Here is a 13,690-nt window from a genome sequence, read left to right on the forward strand (position 1 = left end):
AATATTCAATATCGGGCATTGAAGATAGTTATACCACCTTGGATACATCCAAATGCCACAGTAGATTTTGTATTATTAGAAAAGTTCAGCATTAGTCAGTTTACAGGATAGTCATTCACACAGCAGACTAGATATTTTAATAAAAATACAACAAATAATGAAGCTGACAGTAATAATCTTATGGGTACCAGCACACATTTGACTCAAAGAAGATGACATGACGTTTGGAATCACACTCAGAAAAGACTTTATTGCCAAGTATGTTTGTACATAAAAGGAATTTGCCTTGGTGTTTGTTGCATAAAATATGTAGCTGTATTCTTCTATATTCTTCCTGTAGTCCATGAACATCTCCATTGTCTTGGAAGCGTTCCAGGTTGTTACAGCTACACCAAGTCACCAGGCGAACAATCTCCATCCTGTAGGCGGGCTCATCTCCATCAGAGATGTTCCTGATGAGGGTGGTGTCTCCTCAAACTTCAGCTTAACAGACTTGTGACTGGAGGTGCAGCTGTTGGTGTACAGGGGGAAGAGTAGAGGAGAAAGGACACAGCCTAGAGGGGAAGCTGTGCTGGTTGTACATACTTAACAGTACACCATTCATAATTGAACAACATAATACAGGGAAGTAACTACTGTGGACAATGGGAAGCAATAGAACATGTAATACTGCATTGTCAGAAGTATGACGTGGAAAGACAGAATTTGACAACACATCTCAGAAAAATTATACGATACTCCATTCCAGTTGGTGGCGGCAATGCACCAGTTCGTAGCCAACTGTCAAACAACACAGAAGAAGAAAAACATTCGATTTCAGGGGCTTGTGCTGGTGGCGGGAAACTGTGTTGAAACTGGTTGGTGGAAACACACGCAGCTAAGCAGCAGACCGAATAGCAAAGCGTTCCGGTCCACATATAATGTCTCGTATTCTGTGCGGTATCGTGGCGGTGTGTCCTGATCTGGGTATCGGGAAGAATGGAAACCTTCCCTGGTATCCTGTTCGACTCAAGTAAGTCATGTCAGTCAGTCAGATGGCGTGTGTTAATTCGAATAATAAAACCTTTAGAATGGCTTAAATAAAGCTAAGACTAATGTGTAATTGATATTACTGCACTAAAGTTTCACAGAGGCTAATGTTACGGGTGTAGGTGCAGCAGTAACAGAGTCGGACTGTGTCTACACGTAACTATTCACTCACTGCACGCCCCACCTCACGAGATCAAGTCATGCATACGTTGTATATATCGGTGATTTGCCTCATGCTGACCCGTTTGCAGGATTCCGGATGACGCCACTTCTGGTCAAATACATATTTGCGAACATGGTCGAATTTTTCACGAACATGTATTTGACCGGAAGCGACGTCACCAGGAAGCGCCGGATGCGTTGCAACGTGTGTAGCCGAGGGATTCTGTGTCTACACATTTGAAGTTATACAAGTTGCTCATTTGTCAGGTTATTTTCACAGGGTTTGTTCGTTACTAACGTCAGGCATGATAGATATATAGATAGAGAGATAGAATAAATATGTAGAACGAAAGGAACCCCCAAAACGTTCAGGTCTTAATTTAAAGCATTGTTTGACGGGCATATATTGCATTTGAGTATAATTCTAAATATCATTACTTAACTAAAACCACTATTATTAGAAAAACTTCTTGTTTCACTGCCAGTTGCCACTGTCTCCTCAAAATACTGTCTTTGGGAAAATTTAACATGAGAAAAGTAGGTAGAGATAAAGGTCCGTCTACAAAAATATAATTCCACCATTAATTATTATTAGGTCTATCAGATACTGCATTCTAGCTGATCAATTACATTCCAAGGCAGGGGTTCTTAACCTTTTTGACCTGTGGACCCAATTTTTCCTGTACAAAGTGGCCGAGGCCCATTCTAATATAAACACTTTCATTCTAATTGATCCGAGTCTTGGTTTGATTTGTAATCAATAACTAAATCATGCCCCCTTATAGTTTAACAAACTAAAACCTTGTGAAATAAATGATGAGGTAAACTGTGATCATTTCAAAGACATTTATTCTTATGGTGTATACAAACCTGCACATCCAGTGGTGTGAAAAAGTGTTGGCCATCTTCCTGATTTGTTTTTTCTTTTTGCATGTTTGTCACACTTAAATGTTTCAGATCATCAAAAAAATTAAATATTAGTCAAAGATAACACAAGTCAACAAAATACAGTTTTTAATTTTAAATTAAGGATTTTATTACCGGAAAACAAAATCCAAACCTATATGGCTTTGTGGTTTAAAAAAAAAAAAGTTTTTTCCAGCGCTGTGGAGGACTTATGTTCTACTCGTCTTTACAGAATTGTTGTACCGGTAATTCAGCTTCATTGGTGGGTTTTCTAGCAGGAACCACCTTTTGAAGGTCATGCCACTGCATCCCAATAGGATTCAGGTCAGGACTTTGACTAGGCCACTCCAAAGTCTTCATTATATCCTTCTTCAAAAATAGTCCCTGGCAGATGTTCAATTCAGGCTGGTGGAGTCTTCTCCTTGAGGTCTCGCAGAAATAATCAGGAATCAGCGTTTCCAATCCCGCTCTGAAGTGTAAGGGCTACTGTTCTTACCTTTTATACCTTTGGGACTTCACAGGTCACACCTTCCCTACATTTGGGGCACATCCTCACCAGCCCTCATTTTAACCAATTACACCATTAGAAATTGTCTTTGTCACCATTGCTGAGCCACGTGACCTTGGATGCTAGGTGAGCCACATGACTTTGCAGCTGTATACTGCAAAGTCTATATAAATACTACTATAAAAACAATTGTATTTTTCCTCAGGTTCATCCACCTGCATTTACATCAGTAGCTTCGGAATTTCCCTAGGCTACCAGTTTGACAATGTCACTCCCGTCCATTTTACACCCTTATCTTCTAGTCCACTCTTAAGCTCATTATTTAAAAAAAAAAAGTTTATTGCAAACAAACTGTGAACTTTACCAAGTGCGATAAGCACAACTATCTTCTACATACACACGTGCTCTTGTGAGGAATACAGTAGATATACTTTTGGTTCCAGTGCTCTCCCTTTTTGTTCTAGTAGCATATGCCTGGTGAAGGCCCATCATATCAAACATCATATTGTAATCAAACCAATGACATTATGATTGGACATATCATTGTAATTCAATCATAACCTTATAATCAAACATGACATCATAGTCATTCTGTTTGCATCTTTTTTATCTTCTTCTAGCACATCACAGACTTTAAAATTACACTACACTTGCTGGTGTGTTTTGGTTCATTGTCCTGCAGCAGAACCCAAGTTCTCTTCAGCTTGAGGTCATGGACAGATGACCAGACATTCTCCTTCAAGATTTTGAGGTAGAAGCAGAATTCATGGTTCCATTTATCAGAGCAAGCCTTCCAGGTCCTGGGAGAAGGGTCTGACTGCGGCCTGGGTGTTTCCGTGATGACACGAGAGGGCCCCTTTGGGCGCTAATAGCGACAAGCACGGCTCATTAGCAGCTAATCATTATCTCGTACATAAGCAACGCGGCTATGTGTAGTTAAAGGATAAAGTACTAGAAAATACTTGTATTATCACAATACGTTGTTAATTTGGTTGTTATTTTTTATTTAAATATATTGGTTTTGTGGATGTGATTTTTTACAAACCGTCATGAAACACTGACAAAGTTAAACATTAAAACACAGTGTGTACAGGTTTGGAAATGATAAACATTGGACAGAGATGAAAATTTAAAATAAGAATCTAATTTCACTAACATAATTAAATTGTATTACGTTAAATTGTTAATGTGGTAGCTGCCATTAAGAGGGATGTTGTGTCCACGTTGCTTTGTTATGGAGTCCGTTACCAGCATGGCATTTTAGAACATTTAGGTAACAGTCTTCTACAGGTACATAATTTATATACGCACATGTTTTTTTACTAGCTTGGTTACGTAGTTAGCTAACGGTGTTTAGCTTTCTCATGTGAGGATTACTTGGACAAACGAAGCAGCGTGATCTTTATTTCTATGCCACACTATATAAAACAATAACATCCAAATTAACAACGTACTGTGGTAAATATAAATTTAATTTTATGTGTGAATGTAGTCATGTGTAAAAGCGCTTTGAGTGACCGCAGTGACTAGAAAAGTGATATGGACACAGTCTATTTACCATCTAATGCAGCAGGTAGTAGCTAGTGTTAGAAGGGTGAAAGTAAATTTAAACTGACCAATGATTTTCATATGTCTATAATGTACAGCTACATCTGTCGGTTTTGTCAAGTGGCCACAAGTCCCAACCAACGAAAAAGACAGGAACGCCCATTTTTGTGTTGCAGCCCGGTGATATTGGGTCCTGAAGCAGCAGAACAGTCCCAGACCATCACACTACCAGCACTGTTTACTGTTGGTGTCCCATTCTTTTTTTTCCTTTTTGTTTTTCTTTCTTTCTTTTTCTTAAATGCAGTGTTACTTTTACACCAGATGTAATGGGAGACACACCTTCCAAAAAGTTCAACTTTTGTCTCATCAGTTCACAGAGTATTTTCCCAAAAGTCTTGGGGATCATCAAGATGTTCTTTCTGCTTAACTGTAGTTCCGGTCTTGGAACTCTGATATGCATGATATTTTTGTCCAGTCTCTTTCTTATGGTGGAGTCATGAGCACTGACCTTAACTGAGGCAAGTGAACCTGCAGTGGTCTTCTGTGGTTTGTTTCTGAGTTTTTGGGTTCATTTGGTCAGCTGGCCACTCCTGGGAAGGTTCACCACTGTTCCATGTTTTCACCGTTTGTGGACAGTGGCTCTCACTGTGGTTTTTTGGAGTCCCAAAGCTTGGAAATGGCTTTAGAACCTTTTCCAGACTCATAGACTCAGTGCCTTTCTTTCTTTGTTTTAATGGGGTGGCAAACACTTTTACACACAAAGCCGATTCAATTTTTTCTCCTTAATAATAAAACCTTAATTTAAAAACTGCATTTTGTGTTTACTTCTGTTATCTGGAAGTAATAATTTAAAGCTAAGCTAAAGTAAGGGGGCAAACACTTTTTCCACCACTTTACTACGAACAAGCGATTATAACAAATCAAGTTGCTACTAGAACAAATCTAAAGGTTCGAAGCTCAATATTTATTTATTTATTACTCAAAAACTGAAGAGAAATTCTCATTGCTCATCTCATCTTCTACTACCGCTTAATCCTCACTACTATTAATCCCAGCTGGCATCAGACGAGAGGCAGGGTACACCCTGGACAGGTCCCCAGCCCAACACAGGGCCAACACAGAGACAAACAACCATTCACACTATATATAAATACAATTTATTGTAGCACTGATGCCTTTCTGTGTGGAGTTTCTGTGTTCTCCCTGTGCCATTTCCCTGTGTGTCACTTCTGCATGAATGGAAGCATAAAGGCACCACTGTTTAGATTATGAAAAAACATAGCATAATGACTTCAGGTATAACGGCATGACATTAGGAAATCTGCTTAGAATCTACATAACAGTATAAGTCATATGTAAAAAATGTGAAACAGCAGCAGATAAAGCATGGCAAATAAATAAATGAAGTGAGGCGTGGATAAAAGTGACAATGAGATTAAAGTGACAGTTAAGTGTGGTTAAGTGACAATGTAATATTGTGATATTGCACTTCAGTATTGCACAAGCAGACTTAAGTTACTGTAACTGTCTAAGAGTTCTTATAGTTTAGGTAGAGAATAACATTAGGAACAAAGGTTGCTCTCCTCCTCTGGGTCTTACAGGCCGGACAGCAGAACCTGTGACCAGATGGCAGCAGCTCAAATGCCGGGAACAGAGCATGAGTTGAATTCGACGAGCCAGGCCGCTAGCCTGCTGCTCGTACCCAGTGTTCAGGAGGCGAGCAGGAAGTCCAGTAATCTTAGAACACACCTTGACTATGTTACGCAGTCGGTTCCTATCCTGTACAGTAATGGAGTGACAGCATCAGCATATGGAGAAAGCTAAAACACTTTCAATGAATGTATAATAGAACGTCAGCAAGATGTTCTGACTGACAGAGAAAGAGTTCAGTTTCCTTAGTAGGTACATCCTCTGGTGGCACTTCCTCAGGATCCCTTCGGTGTTGGAAGAGAACCTCAGTTGGCAGTCCAGGATGGTTCCCAGGTATCTGTACTCCTTAACTGTCTCGACCGGAGAACCGTGGATCATAGTGGTGACAGCTGCCGCCAGTTCCCTTTGGCTGCTGGAGAAGGTCACCACCATCTTCTTCGTTTTGCTGACATTCAGCTCCAGACAGGAAGAGTCACACCACTCTACGAACTGCTGCAGAGCGGGACAGGAGAACTGTGTCAGCAAACTTCACCAGGTGACAGTTGGGGTGCTTTTTTTTTCAATTTGGTAGCACCAGTGCATCCAAAGCAAACTTTCCAAGTTCACTGAACACCTTTTTCCCCTCAAAATCCTTCAAAGTAGAGAGATGGTGCCAGAATTTATCCACCTCCATTACCTTTGTGTTTTTACCTAATGTGACGAAAGGCAAACGCCTCCACTGGTCATAAGTTTCTTGTCTGTGTCCTGCATGATTGCTCGAGGCAGGTGCTCCATGAGTGTAAGCAGAGAGGGATGCGCTGTGCGTGCCCTAGCACTGGTAGCAGTAGCAGGACAGAGGCACATTATATGCACCATGAGGGGATCATTAAAGGCAAAGCCTTTCTTTCCCTTTGTATAGAACATACAACATCGGTTCAACCGATGACGGCATCTCCACTGCCCTCCACTCAGCCCTCACACACCTGAACACTAAGGACTCATATGTCAGAATGCTGTTCATAGACTTTAGCTCAGCATTCAAGGCAATCATCCCCAACAGCTGATCTACAAACTGGACCAGCTGGGTCTCAACACCTCACCGTGCAACTGGCGTCTGGACTTCCTGACCGGGAGACCACAGGCATTACGGGTTGGCAGCAACACATCAAGCACCATCACCCTGAACCCAGGGATGTGTTTTGAACCCCCTCCTCTTCACCCTGCTGACCCATGACTGCACAGCAATGCACAACTCCAACCTCCTCATCAAGTTTGTGGATGACATGTCTGTGGTGGGTCTGATCAGCAATGGGGATGACACGGATTACAGGAGTGAGGTGAGCCACCTAGCCATGTGGTGCACACACAACAATCTCTTTCTGAATGTGGACAAGACAAAAGAGATTGTTGAGGACTTCAGGAGAGCGCACATCCAGCATGCTCCTCTGTCCATCAATGGTGCTGCTGTGGAGAGGGTGAGTAGCACCAAGTTCCTGGGTGTGCACGTCACAGAGGACCTCTCCTGGGATACCAACACGGCATCATTGGCCAAGAAGGCTCAACAGTGCCTCTACGTCATCCGCACACTGAGGAAAACCAGAGCCCCAGCCCCCATCATGTGCACCTTCTAAAGAGGCACCATCGAGAGCATCCTGACCAGCTGTGGTATGGAGCCTGCACCACATCCTGCCATAACACCCTTCAGTGCACAGTGAGAGCAGCTGAAAGGGTAATCGGTGCCATCCCTCCATTTACAACACCCGGCTCACGCGCAAAGCCCTCTGCATTGCGGGTGATGCCACCCACCATAACACAGCTTCCTGAGTCTGCTGCCATCAGGGAGGAGACTGTGGAGTCTGCAGGCCAGGACCAGCAGACTGAGGGACAGCTTCATCCCCCAGGCTGTCAGGAAAGTTAACTCTCTACCTGCTCTGCTCCCTTCCCCCTGCTGCTCACCAATTCATTCAATTGAATTCATTCATAAAATTGGGGGGCACTTCATTTTTCAATTCAATTCAGTTTTATTTATATAGCGCCAATAACAATACAAATCGTTTACAAAAACCAGCCTGCAACCTCCAGAGCAGCCTGAGGGTGATGGTGGCAAGGAAAAACTTCCTTGTAACAGGAAGAAACCTTGAGCAGAACCCGGCTCATAAGGAGGAACCCATCTGCTGAAGGCCAGCGGGGTAGAAACAGAGAAGATTGAGAGAGAAGAAGAGCAGGAGAAACAAGATAAACAAACTTCTGTCATAGATATCATTACCACAAAATGTACAAATATTATCATCTATGCCAAAATGTCTCTCACCAGTGGAGGGTCCTTGTGTAGCCCTGTGCAGTAGTCTAAATTACGCATCTGACACTACATAAAATAATACTAATGCATTCAAGAAAAGTTTATTGGAGATCTTACATATCCAAGACTGTAATCACCACCAAAGCCCCATCCCCAACTGTTATCGAAAATAATTTAGTCGGAAAAAAATGGTGTATGAGGATTTTATGGCTGTGAAGAATGTGAAAAAAAATGTACATGCAGAAAGAAACAATGGTGTCCAGAGGGTTGTACATTTCAGGAGGGCATACGCAGTAAAGATGTCTCACTACACATCTAAGGGGCATCTTAAGTTCTGAGACCTTTAGTAAAATAAATAAGCGAGCTTAAGCCAGCTTCTACTGGAAAACACAGTCAAGCCAGTAGTTGTATTGAGATTGAAAAGTGGCTTATAGCAGAAAATATCTAGCCACACTGATGAGGTATTTCCAAAATAAAGCCCTAGAAAATGTATTTTATTGTCTATTAGTGGACTTGTTCAAATTATTTGGATGCTTGTAGTATTGCATACTAAGTCTGAAGTAGAAATGGTCTTTGAAAAGGCAGATTTCTTTGTCTCTAAATTTGCACCCTGATTCTAGGGTGATTACCCTGATTTTAACGTGGTATACTATCATTGATCAGTAGAAATGAGTTTCCTTTTACTTTAATATTGTTACATGTTCTTGACTTATTTGAAACATGGTTATTTAATTATTGTTATTAATACTAGTTTCTTTATCTATAGATTTTCATTCATTCACCATTGAAAGAGTGAAGTACTCTCACTGGAGATTGCTTTTATTTTGAGGCCATCTTAAATGCCTTTAACTTAATGCTTCCAATAGACGCATATCACAAAACGCAGTGGGTGCTTGCTTATTCTCTTGAATAGACACTGGCTGTACAACAGTGAAGAGCACAAGACTGCGACGCTCATGTAGGTGGCAGCAGCACTTAAATGCTAACCTTGTCTTCATACAAATATATGCTCTTCTGTTACAGTAAGGAATTTGCACATTTCCGAAAGATGACTGCAACTCCATCTGTGAAAGGTAACTTCCATCTACCTTGGTTTGCTGATTCATTAATTCATTCTCCTGCAATGGGTCTACACGGAAGCAGCAGGTGACAGCTTCAATGACCTGGCACTGCATCTGTCCAAACCATAATTTCTCCTGGGGCACCAAAATGACAGCCGATGTGCATTTACGTTTTACAACAAAGTTCCCTACAGTAGAAGAATTCCCATTAGAGCCTCTTCGACTGGAGCTGCTGAATTTGTACAGAATTTGCTCAGTTGTCCTCGATGACAGCAGTGACTGTAAAAGCACTTTGACTACCAATAGGTAGAAAAGTGCTTTATAAAAGCAAGACCATTTACAAGTGGGGCATGAACTTGACAAATGAGTACCGAGCTGAACATGTCTCAAATGCACACGGTCTGAATATTGTCATTTTATGCAGATTTGTTTTGAATTTAAATTCTCAAATCTACTCATTCAATTTCACAAAGCAAATTATTTTGCTTACAAAAGGGTTCCTGTTCTTACAAATCTCTATGCGCCATTGAAAGCGTTTATACCTGTACACTGATGTGTCTGGAGCCGATGGAAATATGTTTTACTTTTTAAACTTTAGAGGCAGTTAGCACATTGGAGTTCTTTTACTTTAAGAAGAAAAAAAAACAAAGCCAAGAAATCAAAGCTCAGGAACTTGAGCTGGTGCAGGCTATTGACAAATGCTGTAAGAAAACATCCATATCTGAATCTGGCTGACCAGATCATATTGATTTTAAACTTCTCTTAATTGTTTTTAAAGCGCTTAACGGTCTGGCCCCACTGTACCTTTCCGAGCTCCTTATACATCACACCCCAACCAGAACCATAAAGTCATCTGACCAGCTACTTCTGGTGGTACCAAAAACTAGACTCAAGTCTCGGGGTAACAGAGCCATCGTAGCGGCTGCCCCAAGGGTCTGGAATAGCCTCCTCCTACACATTCGGTCCTCCCAGTCCCTGGAGACTTTTAAATCTTCCTTAGAAACCCATCTCTGGTGTCTCTTTGGTTGACTGCTGTCATTTTAAATGTGCTATATAAATAAACGCTAACTTGACTTGGATAGAAGACAGAGAGAAAAATACTGCCTCCTTCTGTAGTTTGGAAAAGAGAAGACAAGAAAGTAATGCTCTCAATTTTCTCATGATTATTATTAAAATGAGAGTATTATTATGAAACCCAACATTCCAGTCATCAGTATGACTTTATGGAGATATTTTACTCTGCAATTGAAATGGCTGAAATGGAAATGGCAGTCAAGCTCATTCTCTGGACAGGATGGGTTGCCTTCAAACTTTTACAGATTATTATAAAGATTACAGAACTGATATGTTTTGCTATTCAAGAATGTGGCACATATGAGACAATGAAATTGTAAAGATTGATATCCCTAATCCCAAAATCCAATATTTAGAGAATCTAAGGTCCATGAAATTTCTCGCTGTAGATTATAAATTGTTTTCTATCATCATCGCCAACAGACTTAACGAGGGCTTAACACAAGTGTTTAATGACCCACACTCTGGTTTTATTAAACATTATTATAACATTAGGTTTGTATTAGTTCTCCAAGATTATAGTGATGCAATTGAGGACATTGGAATTATATTATTCATGGAGTTTTAACAAAGTTGAACACACTTTCATTATGGACACTGCAACATCTTGTATTTGGGGAATACTTCAGAGGTTGAATTGAAACCTTTTATAGTCATATAAATAGCTTTGGACAATCACCCTTGGGTGTCTGTAAGAGTCAAGAGACATATCTGTCCTTACTATCTACCATGACTGCAGAAATGCTGTAGATGATTAAACACTGCAATGATATTCAACAGTTGAACGTGATAGGATACCCTGTTATGGCGGATGATACCATTCTGTTTCTTAACAATGAGGCACAAATTCCAGTAGTCTTTAATTCCATCTCCCTTTTCTCAAGGGCTTCAGGTCTGTTTAAAGTTAAATAAATGTGAGTCAGCGGCAATCCATAAGCACCCAAACAATACTGTTCAGGGTATACCATTTAAAGGTTAAATATTTGGTATTATTAGTTCCAAAGGTTGCTATTTTGGAGGGAAGGATCACTGTGAGACTATTCAGCAGAAAAATGAAACAATTCTGAAAACGGTTACAAGACTTTATTTGGAAGTACACTGCTGTCCCAACAGGAAAGACACTCAATAAATATTTACTCAACCTATAGTTTAGATATCCCCAACAATTCAGCAATTTTATTGAAATGATTAATCAAAATAAATTTAATTTTTATAGAGAAAAATAGAGATCACTATATCAGAAAAGGTCAGTACATACCACCCAAATGTACACTAAAATCGTTGTATGCGTTTGTGAAGCTCACATTTCACTTTTGGATCAGGGAACACACATTTGTAACCATTTTGAGACCAGAGCATGTCAAATCTAGTAGGTGGAATCACAATCACCCTCTGTTGTCCTATTGTGGCACCGTCCTTGAGTAACTTTTGGCTTTCATGTTGACTTGTACCAGTCTGTTGTAGTGAGTGCCCTGTTGTTTGCTGTGGTTTCTTGGGGAAGTAGTACCAGCAAAAAAGACAACAAATTGACCCAAAAGGCTGGACATGTGATCAGTGGGGAGTTGGAGTCATTTGTCTCAATGAGCGACAGGAGGACACTGGATAAACTGCACCAAATACCAACTACACCAAACATTACAGGGTCAGAGGAGCTCCTTCTCCAGCAGAATGATTCAGCTCCGCTGCCATAGTGAACGCTACAGAACTTCCTTTATTCCTTATTCTATCCAGCTGTATAACAGCTCATCTTTTTGTTACAATTAAGCTACTATGACCAATTAATTTCCCTTGTGTATCATTAAAGTCTGTCTAAGTCTTTATGTGTTTGGTTTAAAAAAAAAATGATTATTACAAGTGCTTGAAGTAATTAAAGTCTTGCTAACCTGCAGGAAAGCAGAATGTAGTGATCATGGGCAGGAAGACATGGTATTCCATCCCAGAGAAGAACAGACCTCTGAATGACAGAATCAACATTGTCCTCAGCAGGATGTGCAAGTATGTGTCACACAGTTAATGTTATAATGTGTACCAATAAATATAACGTTTAACTCCACTGTTATTGTTGTTTTTGTTCATATTATTTTATCTTTATCAGCTGTTTTGCTGTATGATATATAAGAGATAGATCATTCATTCGAACGGTTTTGACCTGCAGTTAATAGTATTTTAACATTTTGTACATGTTCAAGCATCACCTCTAATGAGGGAAAACAGCTCACAGTCAAAAATGGTTTTCGTTTGCTTAACTAGCATCAGCCATAGGGTCATATTACCACATTAATGGGAAATGAATGTGCTTATATGTGGAATGCTGGTCTATAGGGGTTGATGTGAAATTGTGTATTAACGTTTCTCTCCTGCTCCACTGCTCCAGAACGCCCCCTCCAGGAGCACACTACCTGGCTGAAGATTTCAGCTCCGCTCTCAGGTTGGTTGACACAGAGCTGGCTGAGCAGGCTGACCAGGTCTGGGTTATAGGAGGCAGCTCTGTCTACAAGGTATTTTAGTTTGAATGTGTTTCCAATTTGTGTAGAATTGTGACGAAAATGCCAGTTCCTATTATTCTATTATTATTCTATTCTGTTATTAAGACTACAATCTTGTGTTTTTGGCTACCCAGGAGTTGATGGAAAGCCCAGGAACCAAGAGACTGTTTGTCACACAAATCCTGAAGCAGTTTGAGTGTGACACATTCCTCCCTGAAATCTGTCAGGACAAATATCATCTGTTGCCAAAGTAAGACCATCTCACATACAGTGTTGAAATAAACAGCAGCTTATCGAGATAATTATTTTATCTGAAGGTCAAATTTCAAAGTGAACTAATAGTCTTTCTTGTAAAGGAGATCTAAAAGCAGTATGCTGAGTAAGTCAAAGTTGATGCAATTTGGGAAATATCTTTCTGCTAGTAAGTGTTCATTTATTTTACTCCGCAGCTTTTCCAAATGATGCAATGACCATAAATATAAAACCCAATTCAATAACATCATGTTGCTGTTTGCTGCTGCTGAATGTTGAGCCATACACCTGCTCTTAAAATTATTTCTATTGTGGTGAAACATACAGTAAGACTTTTGTTTGTTCTACAGTTTTCCCGGAGTGCCGCAGGAGCTGCAGGAGGAGAATGGTATCCAGTACAGATTTGAAGTCTATGAGAGCATTGAGAAGTGAATAGCCAAATATTCACTTTTAAAAATAAAATCCTGAACTGCTAAACACAAACAAAGAGTTAAGAGACAGAAGTTAGCAAAGCAAATTATCTCAATTGTTTTATCCTATTTTTGATATAAAGATGGTGACAACTAGCGTTTAGTTTAATTGTTAGATAGAATTAGTCCTTGTGCTGCGTCATTATTCTGACACTGTAAAACTGTTACCAATAAAGTGAATTCAGTGTGAATTTTGATTTCTTAAAGTTACTGTAAAATGACAAAAATAAATACTTTCTGTAATGTTGTGTAATGCTGAGAATGTA

The 13,690-nt window shown here is 40.1% G+C and overlaps 1 protein-coding gene across 1 annotated transcript; it reads left to right on the forward strand.

The window, feature by feature from the left end:
• Nucleotides 1–275: 275 nt before the first annotated feature.
• Nucleotides 276–13,683, forward strand: dhfr (dihydrofolate reductase). Its single transcript, XM_047591400.1, has 6 exons — nt 276–1,012; nt 9,105–9,154; nt 12,106–12,211; nt 12,591–12,714; nt 12,837–12,952; nt 13,305–13,683. Exons 1-6 carry the CDS (start codon nt 921–923, stop codon nt 13,384–13,386), a joined length of 570 nt encoding a protein of 189 aa, XP_047447356.1. The 5' UTR covers nt 276–920; the 3' UTR covers nt 13,387–13,683.
• Nucleotides 13,684–13,690: the final 7 nt, after the last annotated feature.

The sequence above is a fragment of the Mugil cephalus genome, chromosome 8 (assembly GCF_022458985.1).
Source record: "Mugil cephalus isolate CIBA_MC_2020 chromosome 8, CIBA_Mcephalus_1.1, whole genome shotgun sequence".
Taxonomy (NCBI): Eukaryota; Metazoa; Chordata; class Actinopteri; order Mugiliformes; family Mugilidae; genus Mugil; species Mugil cephalus.